The sequence below is a fragment of the Colletotrichum orchidophilum genome (genome assembly GCF_001831195.1).
Source record: "Colletotrichum orchidophilum strain IMI 309357 chromosome Unknown Scaffold_92.1, whole genome shotgun sequence".
In the NCBI taxonomy this organism is placed as follows: Eukaryota; Fungi; Ascomycota; class Sordariomycetes; order Glomerellales; family Glomerellaceae; genus Colletotrichum; species Colletotrichum orchidophilum.
The window spans coordinates 24,518-45,046 of NW_019173048.1; the positions used below are offsets into that span (position 1 = coordinate 24,518).

A 20,529-nucleotide genomic window follows, 5' to 3' on the forward strand; every position below is an offset into this window, starting at 1 on the left:
GGTGAGCTAAGACTAATACACAAGAATCAGGTGCCGGAGTCACGTGACGAGATCACTTGCGAGAGCCAAATAACGTGTCTAAACCAGGATATTCCCCCGCTCGTCAGCTGTTGGCTCAGGCGGTCGTTCCTTATTTAAAATACGCTCGATTAAAAATAAATTAATAACTTTTTTAAAAATAGGTTTGTATTAATTATAAATATAAATAGTATTTTATAATATATTATGTTCCTTTATTGTTTTACTTAAACGAACGTATTTATTGTAAATTATTAAATTAAGCAATATTTTATAACGCGTACCGCGCGAACAATAATAAAAATAAAATATAACTTTAAAGCCTTTTGAAGTAATTTTTAAAATACGACATAAGTAATAAAAAGTTAACGTCGTTTTTAATAAATTTAAAGTTTTATTTTTTAATATATTATTAATATAGTTAAAAAACCTTACAATGTTTAAACTTAGGAAGAATGTTTATCTATAGGTTTGTAAGACTAGACTTTTTAGAAAGGAGATTTGATATTACCGTTTAGAAAATTAAAAACTGCTCGTCGCGCCGTTTATATGCTTCGCAGGTGTTTGTGCTTCGGCCTGCAACCACAGTTATGATCCGTACTGTGAGCCTTCGTGCCCTCCGATCGGTGGTCAAATTATTTCGGAAACCCCAATTCGCGGTTGAGCGGCATTTTGTCTACAATCACATTCGCTCCATTCTCACATGATGATGATGATGTATTCAACGTCTGTAGGCAAGAGGGACGTGCCGGGAAAAGCCGGCATGGTCTATGCTAATCTAAACTTTGTTATAGGCTACCGTCTTCACCTGACGTTCCTGTTGAATGAGTCGGGCAGATTTCAGTAAAGGGCTCCATTCTCTCAATGCAAGGCTTAGCCGTCTTCAACGTCATGTCACTGTACGCACAGCACGTGATGTACCGAGTCCCGTTTATCATCATGCGGCGTTTACTTCGACGAAGCCCGATTACCCGGCGATTTTATTGCTCCTGCCAGTGGAAATTCGGAGAGAAAGAGAAGCCGGGTCGGAGAGGAAGACGAGATGGACTCGGTGCACGACATTGAATTTTTGCCCTGGGTACTTGACTGAGGAAAAGACGGCTTCTGATCTTCTGGCTAGAATGAACATTGCGTTCCAATTAAACGCCTACTAATATAATGAAGTTTAACGGTTATGCTCGAATCATCCTTTTACTTTCGCATTTTTGAACTTTCTATAAAAGAGAGCTTTTCTAAATACTACCTCGCTCTATCCTTTATAACAATATATGATCGCCGGTCCTTGTAAAAAAAAGTTGAAATCAATAATGTTTATAAATTACTGCAATTTTGAATTCTAAAAAGAGTATTCAAGAATATGCCGTATTTTTAAGATTTTTCTTAGGATATACTTGTAGTACCGTGTGTTCCACCTCCTCAAACTGTGTGGGGTGTCGTGGTCTAATCAGTTGGGTGCTGGCCGGCGGGACTAAATAGCGCAGAACAGGGGATAAGCTTTTGCTTCGTGCCACAGTTGGGTTGCCCTGACCTGCTCGTAATATGAGGCTAGTACTGGGAGGTATTAGTAAGAGCCGCTCAATGGCTTACAGATGGTCATTATCATTAACCTTTTTCACTAGATGTATAATTTCCGACGCAAGGTGGAGTCTACGAGCATCCCATAACGACAGGAAGTGGGTCATACTTCGATAAGCGTTTCTTAGTCTCCCCAACACTAGATCAAGACTGCCACAGACCTCGTACTATTGGTCCTATCGTCAATGCCAACTTTTCTCAATGAAAGAGAATACTGAGCAAGGCACCGGTATGCCATAGAGATTTGGCAGGAGTATCATAGTTGTTCTATGTTCTTTGGTATGGCATAGGAGGTGCTTGATTTCTATGTGGCGTGCGCGGGCTTGGGACTACAAACAAGCACTAGTGGGAAGTCCAGGCGCCACCGTATTGATTCGGCTCTAACGGCACTGCAAAACCTTATTAAATCAACATCGAGTGGATTAATCTCAACGAAGAACTGGAAATCTAATAGATTCCGTCTGAAGGCAGATTGTCAACTGGTCAAGCTTTTGCCAAGGATTTTGGAAGACCGGCCGACGGCAACTCAAGCTTTCGAGGATTACTATACCGGGCAGATAAAGCCTGACAGATCAGAGTTGGCACCATTGAGAAAGGTCCTCAGAAGCTCCCTAGTCTCGCTGCGACGTCGTATTTGCTGCACGAGGGAGGAGATTACGGAGAGGTCCCGGCTATGGGTTCTGTTTCCGATAAGAGGTAGTATTCCCCAAGGCGGCTCGGGGGGCCAAGACTATTGGTTCCCGTATCACAGGGATGATTGTTCGAGTCGAACCGTAGTAACGAAGGGTCAATTTACTTTTGAAATTCTCGTGTACGTCACGCATAAATATGGCCATTTAGAGTCCCAGCTGGACGTGTGTCAGACCCACAATACCTGGTATAGAGACTAAACTTACCCATACCACCATAGTATCATGAGGAATAGGAGTAGGCGCAGAGATACATAAGTCGGCTATGGGCATAGACCCTTTTTGAAAACCCCCCATCCCGGGTAGGTAATGAATTTGGTCGGAAGGATGGGCGGACGGAAGGCTGACTAGATACCACCAACTACAACCAGTACCCCAACTCCTGAGACTCAGCTACACCCCAGGGGATGGAATCATGTCCTGATCAGGGCATGATCAAGGTCTGAGAGCATAATTAGGCTCAAATGGATGTGAATAAGTGATAACAATTAAGTACGTCTGCCTGCTATTCATGTGGTTCGTTCTCTAGTTCCTAGGATGATGATGGACCCTTCAGGCTCCCTCCTCCAGTTAATAAAGAATTGCTCCTGGAGTTGCCTAATAAAGTGCGTAGGTTAAGCCCCACTCCTTTCCAATAACAGAAACCTTCACTGCTAACAAGCTGGCCGTATGAATTTTGTCATCGCACTAGATAAGAAAATCTCTATTCATATAATATACTTTAAAAAATATAAGTAGTAGTCAAAAGTCTAGCTGCACAAGTAACAGGGATTCCCTCACTAGAATTAACAAAGCCGAGATGCTCTTATTTCTCTTTGTACTAACTTTAAGTACAGATAAAGACTAAAAAATATACATAAATACAATTAATAAGGTTTTTAATAAGGTTTAATAATACTGCCTACACTCCTATTATTTTTAAAAAGAGTTTAATAATAAATAGAGTAATCGGTGTGAAGTTAATTACCATAACTAGACTTTTAACTAGGTATTATACTAAACCTACAACGTAAAGTAAATATATTGATAAGGCAAAGTTTATTAGCAACGTCTACAATAGCGTAACTAAGAGAGAGAGAGAGAGTTTTAAATTTAGTGTTCGAAAAGCAGCCTACGCCCAGCAGCCCCGGCGGTAGTTCTTTATGTAAAAGTGCCTGTTGTAAGAAAGAAGATAAGCAAAATGCTGATGATAAAAGCAGCAACTAAGACCTATTTGAAATAAATTAAAATAGGCTAATCGAAATACTAAAATTAAGACATATTAACTAAAAAGTTTATTGAAAAACTTTAAAAGCAATAATAATATATATTTTTAATTTGAATCAAGATGAAAACTTTTTAATAAATAATATTTTTAAATCTTTAAATATCAAAGTTTAATAGTTATTGTTAGTATATAAATTCAATATAATAAGTTATATAAAATATGATAAATAGTACAGATTATATATTTAATTCATAATTTAGTACTTCAAGTATACAAAATACTCTTTTTTTATTTTAATCAAGTTTCATATGTTTAAATTATGATTTCAATTAACATTTATTCTTTTAAATCATTATAAAGTTTCTAATAAACAACTTTTATAAAGTTAGTAAAAAAGTAATATAGTAACTTTTTTATTTAATAAGAAGTATACTAATAAATAATTAGGAATTTTAAGGATTTATAAATATAAAAAGTAAATTATCAAAGAGTTTTTAAAAGTAAAAAATATGAGAGGAGGTCTTGAAAATAATGAATTAAATTAAGCGTTAAGGAAGTATCTATATATTTAAAATATAATCTCAATTAATAACATTTTAAACCCCTTACAATTAATTTTTCTCTTTAATCTTAAATATAAATTAAATATAAAAAAACAAGAAAATAGAAAATAATCCCTTTAAAATTAGATATTATTTTTATTATTATTCAGCAATATTGTACCTCAAATGTACTATCTTGAAGGAGTTCTAACGAAATTGAAAATGAGTTTGTACTTGCTTGCTAGCCCCTTTCCTCCAGAACGTTGAGCCTAGTGTTGATGATTATCCATGTGTCTATTGATTGGTCTTGTGTATTGTCATTGTCCCTTTGTTTCCAAGGAAAACCCTCAAATGGCACGTCCTAATCTGAGAATTCTGATTGGCCTGTCTCACACAGACCAAAGTGTACCCATCTCGCCGCTTTCGCCATGAGCATGTTGCCCATCTTCCCTTCAACACCAAAGGGATTGTTTTCAGGTGTGGTTTGTCGCAAAAACGACGCTATTGATTGCGGGCAGCAAATTACAACGTATGTACCCTGCGACGGATTTTTTACTATATAAATCTGCGCTACGCTGTCTAGCAATCGAGTTACGACCTGAGAGACCTATCTTTATCCAATATTGAGACTCGCCAACAATCAGACGCACTAACTAAATCTAGTCACCTCTTGTCCCCACAGACTATCAACATGTACATCAACTACGTCTTTATCCTTGCTGCCTTCGCTCCTCTCCAGGGTTTGGCCGTCCCGACGGTTCTCACTGACGAACCCGCTTGGACCCCCGTCAATGCCCATGTTGATGGTGACGCCGTTGCCGAAGAGATAGTGAACTCCTTTATTAAGGGGTTGGACTTCGGCGTAGCCAAGACTGAGCCAAGAGCCGCCGCCCCGTATGAACCCCCTATTTACATCGCCCCACGGCTTCTGGAGCCCTTTCCAGGCCGACTTAGCTAACGCAGCGCAAAGGCCTACCGTACCCGGTTCTTCCCAGCCAGGGGACCCCAAAGAATCCAAGCCAAAGGGATCTGTACCGTAAGTCAATACTAACCCCTCTAGGTGCCGCTGATGCTTGTTAGTTCCTGCTTTATGATTGAATATGCTGCTGACTAGAGATATACAGCCCATCCGGCCCTAGCACCGAGAAGAGCCCTGTCGAGTGCAAAGACGACTCGGAGTGTTCGACCGAGGTCAATAAAGCTTATAAAGCTCAAGTCGCAGCAATCGCAGCAACCGTATCAACTCGACGAAAGCTCCACCCGTTCTGCGCCAAAGGGAAAGGAGAGGACGAGTGTTCCAAATGTGTCAACCGGGAGGCCGTTGTTCTGGCCGGTGCGGAGGTGCTTTGCGCGGGAGCCGCCCTCGCTACCCACATACTGACGGGTGGAATTGGAACGCCCGCTGTCATATCGCAGCTAGTCACCTGTATGTCGGCTGCCGCCGGAGTCTTCGGCAGCGGAATCGCGGCCTGTGATAAGCCATAATGGTGGAGTACTTCCCCCTTCTGCTCCGGCTCGGAGGTCTATTGCAAGGACGGTAGGGGTGCTTTGATTTGCTACCAGGACTTATCCCGTCGAGACCGGCACATGGCAAAGATAGTGACAGAACCTGGGCTACCCTCATTTCGGTAAATCTGACCTGATACATTCATTACTCATTTAGGTAAACCTGACCTCATGCATTCATTACTCATTTCTGTAAACCTGACCTGATACATTCATTACTTACTATAAGGCATAGTTAGTTTAGGATAGCCCTATATAGGATAGATGCCATGCGTTTCTATAGATCTGCTGCAGGTAGTGCAGGATATTTTAAGAAATACAACGACAGATATCCATATTATACTTCTAGAAGCTATACTCAGGACCTGTGTAGTACAACGTGGTTGATAAACGATTAACGCAGATACCCGAGTGTGTTACGAAATTGCAACCACAACACAATTAGATACAAGCAGCGGCGTCAGTTAATTCAATGTAAACTATTCGGAATCTTTATCTTTATATATTTCTTCGCTAAATTGTTAAGTTTGCGCATTTTGTCTTGTGTTCCCGTAGATGCCGTATCGTCGTTAACCATTCTTAATCCTCAGCCGGCGACCACTATCCTGGCGTGTTTCTTTTTCAATCTGGGCTATTGCCTCTCTTTGTGACTGAATGTCCTCTCCCCCAAGCTACAGTAAGACTTCCTCCTTGCTGGAAGAAAGTTTTCTTGGCCCCCCGGCGCCGGCTAAATAGGTTATTTCCCTACCAAAGGATCTTGTTTTCAGACCTCAGGATGGCGATCTAGGAAGATTTGATCCCTGATGTTAGCTGATTGGGGAATTGCTTTAGTTAGGTTGTTTAGTGTCATAGAAACCCTACCTCATTTCATTGGTCCCGTGTCCCTTTTACATATTTAATGTACACTTTGATGGTCGTGTGAGTTGAAGTAGGATAGGTAAGGTATAGTCGGTTGACCTGGAGTGATACGACCTCCTGACAATGCGCATCCACAGTTCACTTAGGAGTACCGTACACGTTGGTACGTGCATTTCTGAGATGTCAGTGGGGTCTCTAGCCTGATTGAGGATAATAGATAAGGTCGGCACGTAAGTTAAGTTGTGAGTTAGGGTGGGGTTTAGGATTACTAAGAATTAGAGTTTCAAAATAGAATAATACATGCATACATACATAGTTTATTACGCCCCGGCTAAGCTGTTTAGGGCTCGCATGATTATCTACATATTCACCACATTCGTTCATATCCTTGCCTCCCAGAAGCCCATACAAGTCTTGTTCGTCTTTTGAAGTTTTACATGCCGATGCTACGGTTGCTCGTGGGGTTAATAGCAGGCCATTTCGGAGTTATTTCTTAAAGTATTCGACGTCCTATCGTCGGCGGCCGAAGCTAGTCCAGTTATCGATGGTACGAGGATGCGTAAGGGTGTCTCCGGTTAATTTAATGATGTTAGTTACGTGTGGTTTCGCTGCTAGCTAATCTATACATCTAGCCTCTCCATGCTCATGGCGAACTTAATCGTCTCTTTAACAACATCTACGCTTGGCGACCAATCCTTAGGGTCGGACGCGCGCTTTCCTCCTAGGAAGTATGACAGGTTTCCTCTCCGCGTTTCCGTCTGTTGGAGCATCCGAGTCCGCTGTGCCGTCCACAATAGAATAATAAATAATGTGGCTAAACCTATTCATACTTAAGAAATATATTTACCAGCGTGCACGGTACTCCTTGGTAAACACGGGTATCGTATTGACAGTTGGTGTATAGACCCCCTTAGGTAAGCGTTAGCCGTGATGTTGGGAAAGAGTGGGAGCGGTTCTCTTGACACCCCCCCCCCCCCCCCCCCCCCCCACCCACCCCCCCCCCCCTCCCCCCCCCCCCCCCTCACCCCCCTCTCTTTCTCGTCCCCCCCCCTCCCCTCTGCCTTTATCGTTCGCGGGGGGGGGGGGGGCGGGGTTTTCCCCCCCCCCCCCCCCCCCCCCCCCCCTCCTTGACCCTTGCCCCTTTCCGCCACCGATCCCAGTTTCCTCCAATCTTTGCGCTCTTTCTCCCTTCTGCCTTGGTGGATGATGACCTGGGTGGAGCAGTACGGGACCGCGAGTGTGATCGTCTACCCATTGGTCCAGATATTAAGCCCCGTTTTAACGCCCTTTTCGGGGGGCAGTCCGGCATGCAGAGTCCTCACGTCTACATGCCCGGAACTGTTCCAGCTCTTCCACAAAACGGCGTTGCCTGGAATTGCCTTGACGGTTAAAGCCCTTTTTTGGCAGTCGACGTAGTCACACCAGCTGGGATGTTCTGCAGACCAATTGAGATGGATGTTTGGGAACTGGGTACCACATTCGGTGCAGGTGGCCTCTAGGAAAGCGAATATAGTAGTCAACCTGTGAACGGATAGGCTGCCCTCGACCTCTAACGGGTCGAAATGAGGATAGAAGTATTGTCCCACATTATACCGGGTGAGCTGGAGGGATTCGCTGAGATGCCTGGGGGTGTACCCCTGTAGCTCTGACGCTCGCGCGATAATTCTCTCCGTAATAGGGTCTGCATCAGGCAGGAATGCGGTGGTACTACTACGCGCAGGATCTATGCTGTCCTCTCCGTCATAGTAGACCTTCGATCTCTCGAACAGCGTTTCCCTGCCGACACTGGATGTCAGATGTCTAAGTACTTAGGTTGGATGGCATGTGGGAACTGGTGGTTAGGCGTACCCGAGATTCAAGAGGGCCTTGCGTTCGGCTGGGGATATAAAGTCGATGATGTATATAATGAGAGGATCCCAGCTTAGGAGACGAATCGAGTATGATGCTGGGGACGGGACAGGCCGCGTGTGTGGAGACAGATAATGGTCGTGGCCGAGGAGCAAAGCGGCGAGCAGTGTGCCGATCAACGGAAGCGTCCAGGTGGGATGGTCGCCGAGGCCAAAGGCCCACCAGCCTGTAGGTTGGCGTGGGACCGACCGTTGTGGAGTTGCCATATGGACGGGGGCTTATGGACGGGCGATGAAAGCGACGGAACAAGCGGGTGGGAGGTGCGCCTTGGGGCTGCTTGGGACACGGCGAAACCGAACTGTGACCAACACATAGGTAGTTATCGTTTTCGGCCAGACGAGGAGGAGAATCGGGCGGTATAAATAACCTGGTATTCAAGCTATGCAAAGTACTCAAGCTATGCAAAGACGTGTCGGGGGTTGGGCCAGTCCTAGGCAGGAGGTATGTACCTGTCGGACGATAGATGGTGGATCACGGCTCCTGGAATTGTTTGTCCCATTCGGACGCACCCTGTGCCCAATACTACTTTTCCAGTGCCCGAAGCTAAAAATGTCGGGGTCTGGGGTCTATGCCGTTTGTTAGTTCTTGTACGGATACTAAATCAAACCTTCTTTCCCAAACCTACACGTCGCTCCGGGACCGGGCGTCGCCCTCTGCATAACGACGTAGCCCTCTTCCAACGCTGACGACTCTGTTGTAGGCTAGACGTGCTTAAGTTTCGGCCATCCGTGAAAAACAAAAACGGCGCTACCAGTGGGAACCGACCCCAGTGATCAGGAAGGATGCTGCCCGGATACGTAAGGGTACTAGCGGCAGCTGGGGACTTGGGTTTATAATGATATTGAATGCTCTTGCTTACCCTCTCGAAAGTATCGGGTATAAGGTACGAAAGCAGTACCCCCGTCTAGGGTGGAATTAGTCTGTGGTCGTATGCCAGCTGACTTGTATCTTAAGCAAAGTTAATCGATCCCTGATCCCCTTAATGGAGCTCGGGTTACACCCTGGGGACGTTGTATATCAGTAGTAGTACTATTAGTAGCAGTAGTAGCAGTAGTAGCATGCGGCGCTTGCCCCGGTGCTGTCGGGCTATCGGGTGGGGGACTGGGCGACCCGGCCACGTGAGTTGCTGCCGTCTCGGGTTGTCTCCTCGCCGCCGGCATCAAGTGGTACCGGACTCCGTCCGCGGCCGGCTCACCTCGAGGAGCATCGTACCCCTTGGGGGCAAGGCCGCGACGGAGGCGGCCTCGGAGGCAAAAAGCAAGCACAAAAGAACGCCGAGAGAACGGCTGCAGCGTCAGGAGCACCGCCGCCGTATCGACTTCGGCTGCCCTATGCCCCTCAATAACATCCCCGGCCTCCTCCTCCTCCCCGTCTTGAGCAGGCCGAGGCGCTCTTCTCCGCCAAGGGCGACACCAAGGTGCTGGACCACTGCCAGATGGCCAAGAACTGCCTCGCCAACAAGATCGACGACGCGCTCTACCACCTGATGCTCATAATCACCCTGGCCGTATGCTCCCCATCAGAGACACCAAAAAAATGCGCCAGGCGCACGGGGGGTTCGGCGCCGCGGCCAAGCGAAAGACCACATACCCTCTCGCATTTATCAAAGCTACGCGCACAATATAGTTATTTTACCCAACGTCGTTCCTACAAGCAAAGGACTTGAGCGGGACGGCGTACAACGTCGCAAAGATGATTGAAAAGATTGGTAGATCGTATTATCACAGCCTACACGGCACAAAAACTAACACAGCACCAGAGCACAGAGTTACAACAACCGCATGCTCCAAGAGCTCGGCTCGAAGAGCCAACAGGACAGTCCAAGGAACTCGGACCTCACGCTCCGTTTGCAGGAAGAGCTCCTTGAGACCTTACGGGACTCAAGGACCGCCCTGAAAAGGCCGAACAACTTTCATCGGCATACCGCCGCCCTCCCTAGCATAGGGTACAAGATGCCGCTCGCTATAAATATCGGCCCTATCAAAGTCACTCCCATTACACGTATAACCGGCCTTGCTTCTAAGCATACTTAACCATGACCCTGTCTTTTAACAGATACCACCGCCACCAGTACAGATGGCCCATCTTTCTCATAGCTATCCAACTTGCTACGGAAGCCGATCTTGAATAACATGATGCGGAAGACGGGCTGGAGCGCTGGGGAGGAGGCGACCTAGAGCCCAACGTGTCCTTTGAAATTATTCCAGATTCTAATTATAAACATATGAAATATATTATTTTTTATTTCTTAGCTTCGCCTTATTTCTTTTGTAAGTAATTACGATGTTGATTTAATTAGATTGATGGGTTAATATGGAAGTAGTATTTATTGATTATTGTTAGATGAACGCAGCCGGTTGTTATAATTCAGATTCTACTCTTAAAATAAAAATCATTTAAAACGCTCTTTTGGACCAGAGCATCTTGGTATAGACCACCTAGATAGGTAATCCTATAAGATAGAAGTCTGGAATAAAGCCGACGATCTAGTACACCATCATTATGGTATTTTGGTGCTTGGACGGTACGCAGTTCTTTCTGGGAAAGAATGGCGGCTTCTATAAATGTCTGTGAGGTACAATGGTCAGAAGCTGTCGTGCTCTCGGTGGGCGAGATGGTGGGGAACGTACGACACAGGGTTGCACTCGGTCAGGCGGTAGATGAAGCATCCCAGCGTCTGCACTACGACGAAGAACCCAGTTGTGTAACTGATGATTAGATAGGTTCCTAATCAGGAATTCAACGATCGGGTGATCCAGGTAGCATGGTTGAATAGGAACGCATACTGTCTTGGCTCAGACGGGGCAGAAAAGCAACGATCGAAAGTCTCATTAGACCGGTACCAATAATGTAAAGCATGCCGTTCTTGACAAATCCGTGTGGATATTAAAGAACCATGAGCTCTATTCCTACTATAGTGAGAGACGGATCGTTTTCCACTTACATCGTGCCATATCGTAAAGTCCGCCGTCGGGATGTATCCGAGTTGCGCACCGCTTCCATACCGGACCACTGAAATGTCATCAGCCAGGATTGCCTATTATTCGAGATTTCTTGTGCTCACGACGAATATCAAAAGCGGACTGTGTTGTCTACAACACCTACGCTTGTTTGAGTAAAGGAGGCTTTTCGCCAATGGGAAATGATACAGCCGACTCACCCAGCCAGGAGTTTCAGGATATCTTCCAGGCCTAAGGGCTTTGCGATGAAAGAGCGGACATACTATCTTATTCCCACTATTATCGATGTCCAGACTGTGAGCGCGATATTGAGTTGCAATATCTTGTCCCCAATATAGTCTGGCGAGTCCGTGAAATGGGTTTCCGGCGTCGCTGTCCTCTTCGTCATCTTGCAGGTCCAGACGACTTCAAAAATTGAAGTAACGAAAGATTGATGAACACTGGTGTAAAGTTGAAGATGAAAGACCGGGAGCAGACAACCCCCATCGTAGCTGGACGGAGAAGAATTGGAAAAGAAATGTCTGGTTGGGGATTTCTTTTCCAGCCAGACGAATACCAGGATCAGGATCTGGGGTTTTCTTCATGTACCTCACATGGATCTACCAGACTTGAAAAGAAACCCAGCAAGGACCTTTCTCACTATGGCCGCGCCGCACGCGTACCTCCAAAGGTTGATTACTTTTGCCAAAGGAGTGGCCAAGGAATGGCCCCCTGATTTCCGGGATCCCGATGGTGTGTTGGTACGTCGGCAACAGTCTTGAATTATTTGCATTATGCAATGTCGAGTACATGCGGGCAAAGATTTGAAATGCATGAATGACAGCTTTGTTCATTGCCAAGTTTTTCTGTTTCACCGCTATCCAAAGTGTGCATTTAACCTTCAACTGGTCTTTGAGAGCTTGGAAGCTATGAAGAGGGCCCATATACTGTCCTGTCACAGAAATCACAATCAAGGACAGAAGCTCGTCAGCTTCAATTCCGGGTATGCGGAACTTGCCAATATCATCTTTCTAGGATCTTGGTCACCGACCAACAAAACTTGAACTTGGCAAAGGGACCTCAAACTATGGCCAGGCCCAGAGCACGCCAGTTCCTCCCATATTCCAGCTGGCCGCATCAACATTCTGGGCATCTGCTCGATCCCGTACGTAAATTACTGTTAGTTCTCAGATTCTTTCACCAATTGGTCCCAGGAATCCTTCCTATCGGCCAACAAAGTTGACTGCCTTTTCTTGGGTTCCAACAGGTGAGCGGAGATGATGGTTGAACGCGGAAGGCCAAGTCACAAACCCTTGCCAACAGCATGTTCCGTTGGTTGATGTGCTTATTGCTACCAACCCAAACTAAAATACCGACAACCGTCAGACATATTTCTCGCTTATTTTTGTGTGCCTTTTACGAATCAGTTTCCAAGCGGCCTTCTGATGGCGACTTTCATGGGATTGCTTGTTGCCACGAAATCACTCCACTAACAAACCCAAACCAACACGGCCCCGCCTTGTTCTCAAAAGCACCTTGAGAATAAAACGGTCAATGTATTTTCTGCAGCAGTAACAAAAGTAACTCGCGAATAGAAAGCTTCGAGCAATGGTGGTGACCTGCATGTAGTGGGTTCAGGCTTCTTCTAATGGCCTCTTGTCGTGAGTAGATCCTCACCATCTAGATCTTGGTCTGATATTCAACGAGATAGACGTGATGGAAAATAAAATCACTCTGCGAAGTCTAACGTTGGGAAAGTGCCACGACCAAAACCCCCTGAGACGTTGGCAGGGACGGGATACCAACCTTTCTTTAACGCCGCACACTAACGCATGCATACTAGCCTCTTGCCGTCGCTGCATCCGGTTCGTTCCCGCCGCTTGCAGGGATATTGTGTTCCTCTTTGCTCCCCTTCTTTAGCTCCCATTTATCTGTCGGATAAGAAGAGACTCGGGAGAGCCAGCAACGAAATGTCTTCACATCCACAACATGGCCAACCCTTGATGATTCTCATTGCAGGTTTGCCACAGGAGAAAATCTTTCAAAATCGGCGGTAATTTGCGAGGAGAAGCCAGGAGTAGGGTTCCCTTGGGCATATTGCGTTAAATCCCAAGAGATTTCGTGAGGGGTGTATGAATGTGAGAGATATTCAGGGTGGGCCGACCAAGTGACAGCTCAACCGCTGTCCAAACACCCCTTTGCCAATGACAGTAGTCCAGGACAAGTGTTCCATCCCACAACCCGGCGTCCTGCAACTAGGGCTGCGATACATTGCCACAAAATACCCATGTCTCTCGGGGTGGAGGGCCCGATGCCACCTGAGCTAAGGTGCTTTTTGACCATGGCATTGTATATATCCATCCAGCAAGGTCACTCCAGAAGCCTCCTTCGCTTTCACTTGAGCAGGCTTGTCGTTTCATTGATCTCGAGTGTCTCACACTGGCCTTCCCCCTACCTCCATAGCTCCCGCCATGAAGTCCTTCACGTCTGCGGTTCTAGCTGCCAGGTCCCTCGCGAGCCTACAGCAGCACGGCGTCGCTGCCGCCCCCTCGAATGCAACCCACTCAGGATACTGCAAAAACCCTCTCGTCAGACACGAGTGGCGACAGCTGTCTCTGGACCAGCGCCGGGACTACATCCGATCCGTAAAAAGTCTAATGGCTCTGCCGTCCGAGGGAAACGACATATGGCCCGGTGCAAAGTCTTATTACGACAATTTCCAGGGTATGCACATTTACGCGATGCACAAGGTGCACTTCAATGCAAGTTTTGTGCCGTTGGACATCCCGAGAGTCGAAATTGAGATGAGATGTCTAATTTTTCACCATGACAGGGTCCTTTTCTCCCGTGAGTGAAAGATGTCCAGTCCCTAAACCTGCAAATCTGCTCGTATCAACTGATAGTACACAGGTGGCGTCGGGGGATGCTTTATCTGTAGGAATCCGAGCTCCGCAACACATGCTGATATAGCGGTACACTTCCATACTGGGGCTTCAGCCTTGATATCACTGCCGAGGGCTTTTTCAACTCTCCAGTCTTTGATTAAGTATACGGTGTAATGGGCAACGGCTCATTCATTGAGGATGTGAGCGACAAAGATGAGTTTCCTGTCCAGAAACTGATCGAGATCCCGGGCAGAAGCGGTGGTGGTCATTTTATCAGAGACGTTTACAAGGTGAGATCTAGCTGACTTGAGTAACAAGGCTGCATTGTGGAGGGGCGTTTTACTAAGCACACTGTTCCCATGGCCTCGGTAAGTTCCAGTCTCTACTTTTAATACGATGGCCGGGTGTAAACTTTTGCAACGTTGACCAGTCAAGGATACTCTGTCAAATCTACACCCCAATGCCTCCGTCGCGACTTCAGTCTGCCTATCATTAAAAGCGCCCTTAGCGACGATGCCATCAGTCGGACTCTTTCAGCATCCTCTTTTTCCGAATTCAATTTGGCCATACAGAGTTATGGCATGCAGGTTAGCGACATGAACTTGCATGCGGGTTTGCGCATTGACATTGGCGGCGGTGTAAGAGATGTAGGAAGAGATGCCTCTCATGATAAATGTAACCTCTATTCCTCTTTGATGGTTAAGCTAACTTGTGATTCCCCGATAGTGCGCTGACATGTACTCGTCCCTGTGACCCCGTCTTCTACTTGGTACATGGTGCCCTGGATGAGATATGGAATGACTGGCAACATAAAGATATGTTTACTTACAACAATCTTCCACTGCATCTTTATAGCCCAGTCTGTTTTGAAGTTCCGATACTGACAACTAAATCCCTTTTCGCAGACCGGCCGGCGCGTAAGACGGATATTTGTGGCCCTAATGTGATATCCGGCTACCTGTTCACGTGTTTGTACAACTAATCCTGCCTACCAGAACGTCACTCTGGAGTACCTGCTGTCTTTCACTAATTTCAGCCACGATCTGATTGTTGCTGACATGGTGGATATTCATGGCGGCCCTTTCTGCTATAAGTACCAGTGAAAACATCCTGAACCATTTGGAGAGGAAGAGGATACTATTCGTGTAGCGTAGGCATATCTCTGATACGTGGATGAGGCATTAAACATACTTTAAGTAGCCAATTGACTATTCACCATTAAACGACGATTAATGATATCTTACGAGCCTCTTTCTTTAATTTGTATAACGCCAAGCTGGGGTCATCCCACAATTAAGGTCTCTGGAGCGTACTACTTGCTGCATGTTCACAAAACACTCTTTCTGATCAAATATTCTAACCATGTACATGTATTTGGGCTCTCGGGAACAGCACGAAGCAACTATAGATCCGGGCAATGTGTACCCAAGGCATCGAAGTCGTTCGCTGCCAGAGTCGGTCTCTTAAATGACGGTAGCTTCAGATTTCAAAGTAAAACAGGCTAAAGTTTTCCATGTTATCCGGCCTTGCCATATTAAGTGAGGAGGAACGTGTAAGTTTACTAAACGGGGACAGATGCCGTCCGGCCACTTCAGCTCAACGTGCATGAAACCTCTTACCCCATCTGCCACCATGAGACAACTCACCAGCTTATCGCCAAGAAACGTGCGCCAGGCGCCCCAAGCTCCAAGCTAGGAACGCCACTCACCTCAGCCGCAAATGTCCAGCCCCACGGCGCCTGTCAGTCCTACCGCCCGACAGTAAGAATATGGCGACTCTTAAGGTAGAATCAAGTCTTATACTTAATATTACTTAATTCGGATTAAAAAATCAGCCAATAATCACAATTAAAAGACGGCGATTATCGGTTATATTAAGAGATCGACGATAACGAGGATCGCTAATTATTAGCGACCGCTTAGCTTTACTAATTAAATAAGAAGTATATTCTTCGACGTAGCTTACGCTATTATAAATATATTATTTTTATTAAATCGTTAGTTAATTATCTCACTTATTCGTAAGCTTTAATAAGAGAATATTTCGTTTATACGGGGTAGTTTATTAATAAGTATGCTATTTATAAAAACAATATAATATATATACTTTAATAATATAGTATATATTTTCGAAAGTTCTTAACGCTAAAATATTATTAAAAATTATTTTTAATATTAAGACTAATTTGAAATTCTAAAATATATATAACTTTTTTTCGAAAATATTTTTAATAATAATTAAGAAGGTATAATAGTTAAAAAAACTTTAAGTTTTTATTAATAATACTTTTGAAATATATATTATTTTTTATAAACGGCGAAATAAGCTTAATAATTTAAGAAAGCCGTTTTTATAAGAAATAATTAACATACTATTATTTATTAATTTAAGTAATTATTAGGTCTATTAATAAAGAAATTGTCGGATTAGAAGCCTAATTCGACCTCGAGTTAGCGCCAGCGTAGGGACTATCTAAGGGTCTTTATATTAGCGTTTGACCGGCGATTTAACTAATGGTTAGAACCTTTTTTTTCTATTTTACGTAGAGATTAATATAAAAGTAATTAACCTTTCGTTATTACGGTTCGATTAAATAAATTACTTTATGATTACGTAAACTAATATTAATTAATAATTTAATTATTATCGTAAATTAATAAAGCTATTATAAAATAAAAAAGGCGACCTTTTAATACCGCACGGGATAAAAGAATTACGCTATTTTAACCTTTTATAAAGATTAAAAAAAAAAAAACGACTTTTTAACACCGTATAAAATAAAAGATTTCCGATCTTTTAAATTTTTATTAAAAAGGAGGTGTTTACTACGTTAATAACGCTTTTAAATAATTTATTAATAGAACTATTTAAATTAACTACTGACCGTTAAAAAAGTCCTTTTTTTTTATACTTTTTTTAATTTTAAAAAACTTTTTTTTTTATTTTTTTTTTATTTATTTTTTATAATAAATACGCGAATCTATTTATTTTATATTTATATTAATTACGACCGGATCGCGTAATATTTATGTTTATTTTACGGCCTACGAAATATAAATATAAAAAAAAATATAAAAAATAAATTATATAATCTATTTAATTTTAAAAACGTAAAGAATAAGCTTTTAATAAAAATATATTAAAGCGCCGCGCAATTAAGAATTAAAAAGATTTTTTAAATAGATTATATTTACGTTTTTTAATAAAAGTAAAAGTAAAGGAAATAACCCTAACGAATTTAAATTATATAACAATTAAATTAAAAAAGAAATCAAAAATATAAATAAACTTCGTAAAATCTTATTTAATTTAACTTTTTTTTCGGCTTTTTTATTATCTTTTTAAATAAATGAATAAAATACTGCTTTAACGACGATTTATAAGTAAAAATAAAATTATTACGAGATTTTTAAGCTTAATTAGCCTATTATAAGTATTTACCGTACGAAAGTAATAAGTATTTTTATAATTTAGTAACGGGCGTTAAAAGAAGAGGCTAGGGCTAAGGTAATCCTAAAGAAGAGAAAATTAAAAACGGATTTAAAACGGTTTTTTTATACTTATTAAAGGGAAGTAGATTACCGAATAGTAATAATTTATTTAACGAACGTATACGCTTCTTAGGTATTTATTTAAAGAGAAACGTATATGTTTAAAACGTTATTAAATTAACTATAATTTATTTTATTAAAGTATAGTAAAACTATTTAAATTAAGTAAAAGGAGCTTATAATAATTAAAAACGGTGTTAAAAGTTTATTTATAAAATAAGGGATAAATATAAAGAATATTATAAGGTAAACTTAGGGTATAAGAACCGATTTAACTTTTAATAATAAGTCGAGCGACGATAAAAAACTACTACCATTGCTTTTAAATAGGTTAAATTTTAATATATTAAAAACTAATACGACGATTATTTTAAATTTTAATATAAGCCGTAATATGATTTTAAGCGAGTTAAGCCAGGCGTAAATAAGAGTGCCTATCCCGGATTAATAAATTATTATTAATATCTAAATATATTAAAGAAAGTAGCTATACGACGATACGGACGATCTTAATAACAATTAAATTAATACGGCGTTATTATTTATAATTAAAATATATTATAAATAAAACTTAGCCGAGCGAACCTTATTTTATTATATAATTAATAATTTAGGTTATTAGCCTAACGATTAATTTAAATTTATAAATAAACGGATTATTAAAGAATTTAATAAGTTTATTTATAATAATAAGGTTTTACTAAACTAAACGTTAGTAAAGTAGCTTTATAAGACCTTTATAACAATAGTTTAAATAATTAATTTTTTAATTTAGTTTAAAGCGTAAGTTAACCGGGTAGTAAGTTAATTTAAATAATTTACTTAGCGGACTAAAAAACCTGAATTCTTATTTAAAATTATAAACGGAGCTATCTCGGTTTTAAGATTTATATTAATTAAAAGGATATTATTAAAAATAAAGTTATTATTATTTTTATAAACCTCTTTTATAGCTAACGGATCGTTAATAAAAACGAGGCTATTTAGCCTTATTTAATTAAATATGAGTATTAAATTATAATTAATTAACTATAGCTAACGCGGCCTTAATCTTTTTTTTTAAATAGGCCGTAAAGATTTAAGCTTAGAAGCGGCTAATATATAGTAATTAACCGATTTAAATAAAATCTTCTTTAAAAAAAAGAAGTACTTAAAGGGAAAGTATAAGGTTTTATAAAAAACTTTAACTATATTCTATATTAATTATAAAAAGACTAGGATTTAAGATTATTAATATTATTTAGCGATTATTATCGTTTTTATTAAAAAGGTTAAGGAATATTATTATTAAGTCGTATATATAATAGTCGATTAAAACGACTTTATTACGATTATTAACGCCCTTTAAAGCCGTTTTAAAATTAACAATTAAAAAAAAAGGCTTTTTATTAAACTTAAAGCCTTATTGTTTAGATCGGTAATAAAAGAAATAGAAGGTAAACCGAAAATAAAGATTTTTAAAAAGCTTATTTTACGGATTAATAAAATTAATAAAACCTTATTAATAAAGGGAATTAACGAACGAAAAGTCGATTATTTATTAACTATAGTTTAATAGGTTAATAAGGTAAGATTTATTTTATAAAGCTAGCTTAACGATTATAAAGCGCTTTATATTTAATTTAAAACCGGTTTTAATATTAAAATTAAGATATTTAAATAATAATAGTTTTAAATTAATAAAGAACCGTATTGATAGTACTAAGTTAACCGTATTTATAACGATAAGGGAAGAGAAGCTAAATACGGCGCCCGATCGTAAGGTTAAAACGGAAGAACAGCTCTAAATAGCTTTTAAAAGCCTTTTATAGTAGGGTTCCGTAAACCTTAAAAATACTACGTATATTAAAAAGAGGGTTATTAGTCTAATAGTTATTTAAAAAAAGAAAGAATCAAAGTATACGAGCGATATAAAAGGGCGAAGGGAACCGTTAATAAAATTAATTTAGTTAAATATAATTAGTTTTTTGTCGATTATAAGGGTAGATCGCTCGAGATTATAAACTTTATTATAAGGTTTAAAAATATAGAAGATCTAACCGTTTATTTAATTAATGACGACGAGGATCTAGATGTTTTAGATAAGACTTAATAGTTTTATTTTATTTTATTAATAATTAGCTATTTAACGTTTAATAAGAAGTAAGTTATAAAAGTTTTAAATAAATAGGCTTTCTTTTACGGCTAGTTACGATTTATTAATAAAGAGATTACTTAATTTTAAGACTTTTTAGTTTAATTTAAAATAAAAACCTCTTATTTTTAACTTTAAATAAATAAAAAAGGAGGTAATTTTAAAAAAGAAATAGGCTTAGTAATAGTGTTAAGACTTTTTTTATACGATCTAATTAACTAAATAGAAAGGATTATATAAACTTATTTCATTAATAATCGATATAGATTAAAGATTTTTTAAAAGATTATTTTAAATACGGGAGTTTTAAAATAGTTAATAGGGGGAGAAAAATAGTTCTAAGCTTTAAAAAAGATTTATTTAGCTAAATTTAACACCGCTAAGGCCGGTATCGTTAAAATTACGTTTAAACTAAACGAATAGATCGTTAAGATCGAAATAATTAATATTTAAACCTAGTTCGGCATTATAACTTTCTATATATTACTTATTAATACGCCTTTTTTTTTATACTTAATAGATATAGATCGCTTTAATATTATATTTAAAAACTTTATAAATAGGATTATTAACGGTAAAGTATTTAAAACCGTTAAATAACGATAGGGCTACGCTTTTATAAAGCTTAAGACCGGTATTTATTAATTTATTATTTTATAAAAACCGAATTACGGCGCTTTTATTAAAAGTTTAATTACTTATCGGTTTAAAAGCTTT

General features: G+C 40.7%; 5 protein-coding genes across 5 annotated transcripts; 3 read left to right on the forward strand and 2 right to left on the reverse strand.

Annotated features, from left to right (window-relative positions):
• Positions 1 to 4,722: 4,722 nt before the first annotated feature.
• On the forward strand, positions 4,723 to 5,516 carry CORC01_09845 (uncharacterized protein; the record flags this gene model as incomplete). Its single annotated transcript, XM_022621474.1, has 3 exons — positions 4,723 to 4,925; positions 5,002 to 5,067; positions 5,156 to 5,516. 3 exons carry the CDS (start codon positions 4,723 to 4,725, stop codon positions 5,514 to 5,516), a joined length of 630 nt encoding a protein of 209 aa, XP_022471989.1.
• A 1,499-nt stretch (positions 5,517 to 7,015) lies between these two features.
• Positions 7,016 to 7,165, reverse strand: CORC01_09846 (uncharacterized protein; the record flags this gene model as incomplete). Its single annotated transcript, XM_022621475.1, has 1 exon — positions 7,016 to 7,165. The coding sequence occupies one exon, from the start codon at positions 7,163 to 7,165 to the stop codon at positions 7,016 to 7,018; it is 150 nt and encodes a 49-aa protein (XP_022471990.1).
• A 477-nt stretch (positions 7,166 to 7,642) lies between these two features.
• CORC01_09847 (uncharacterized protein) lies at positions 7,643 to 8,509 on the reverse strand (the record flags this gene model as incomplete). Its single annotated transcript, XM_022621476.1, has 2 exons — positions 7,643 to 8,180; positions 8,244 to 8,509. The coding sequence occupies 2 exons, from the start codon at positions 8,507 to 8,509 to the stop codon at positions 7,643 to 7,645; spliced, it is 804 nt and encodes a 267-aa protein (XP_022471991.1).
• Positions 8,510 to 9,085: 576 nt separating this feature from the next.
• CORC01_09848 (uncharacterized protein) lies at positions 9,086 to 10,434 on the forward strand (the record flags this gene model as incomplete). Its single annotated transcript, XM_022621477.1, has 4 exons — positions 9,086 to 9,100; positions 9,685 to 9,810; positions 10,070 to 10,248; positions 10,359 to 10,434. 4 exons carry the CDS (start codon positions 9,086 to 9,088, stop codon positions 10,432 to 10,434), a joined length of 396 nt encoding a protein of 131 aa, XP_022471992.1.
• A 3,279-nt stretch (positions 10,435 to 13,713) lies between these two features.
• Positions 13,714 to 14,880, forward strand: CORC01_09849 (uncharacterized protein; the record flags this gene model as incomplete). Its single annotated transcript, XM_022621478.1, has 4 exons — positions 13,714 to 13,966; positions 14,290 to 14,417; positions 14,700 to 14,765; positions 14,854 to 14,880. 4 exons carry the CDS (start codon positions 13,714 to 13,716, stop codon positions 14,878 to 14,880), a joined length of 474 nt encoding a protein of 157 aa, XP_022471993.1.
• Positions 14,881 to 20,529: the final 5,649 nt, after the last annotated feature.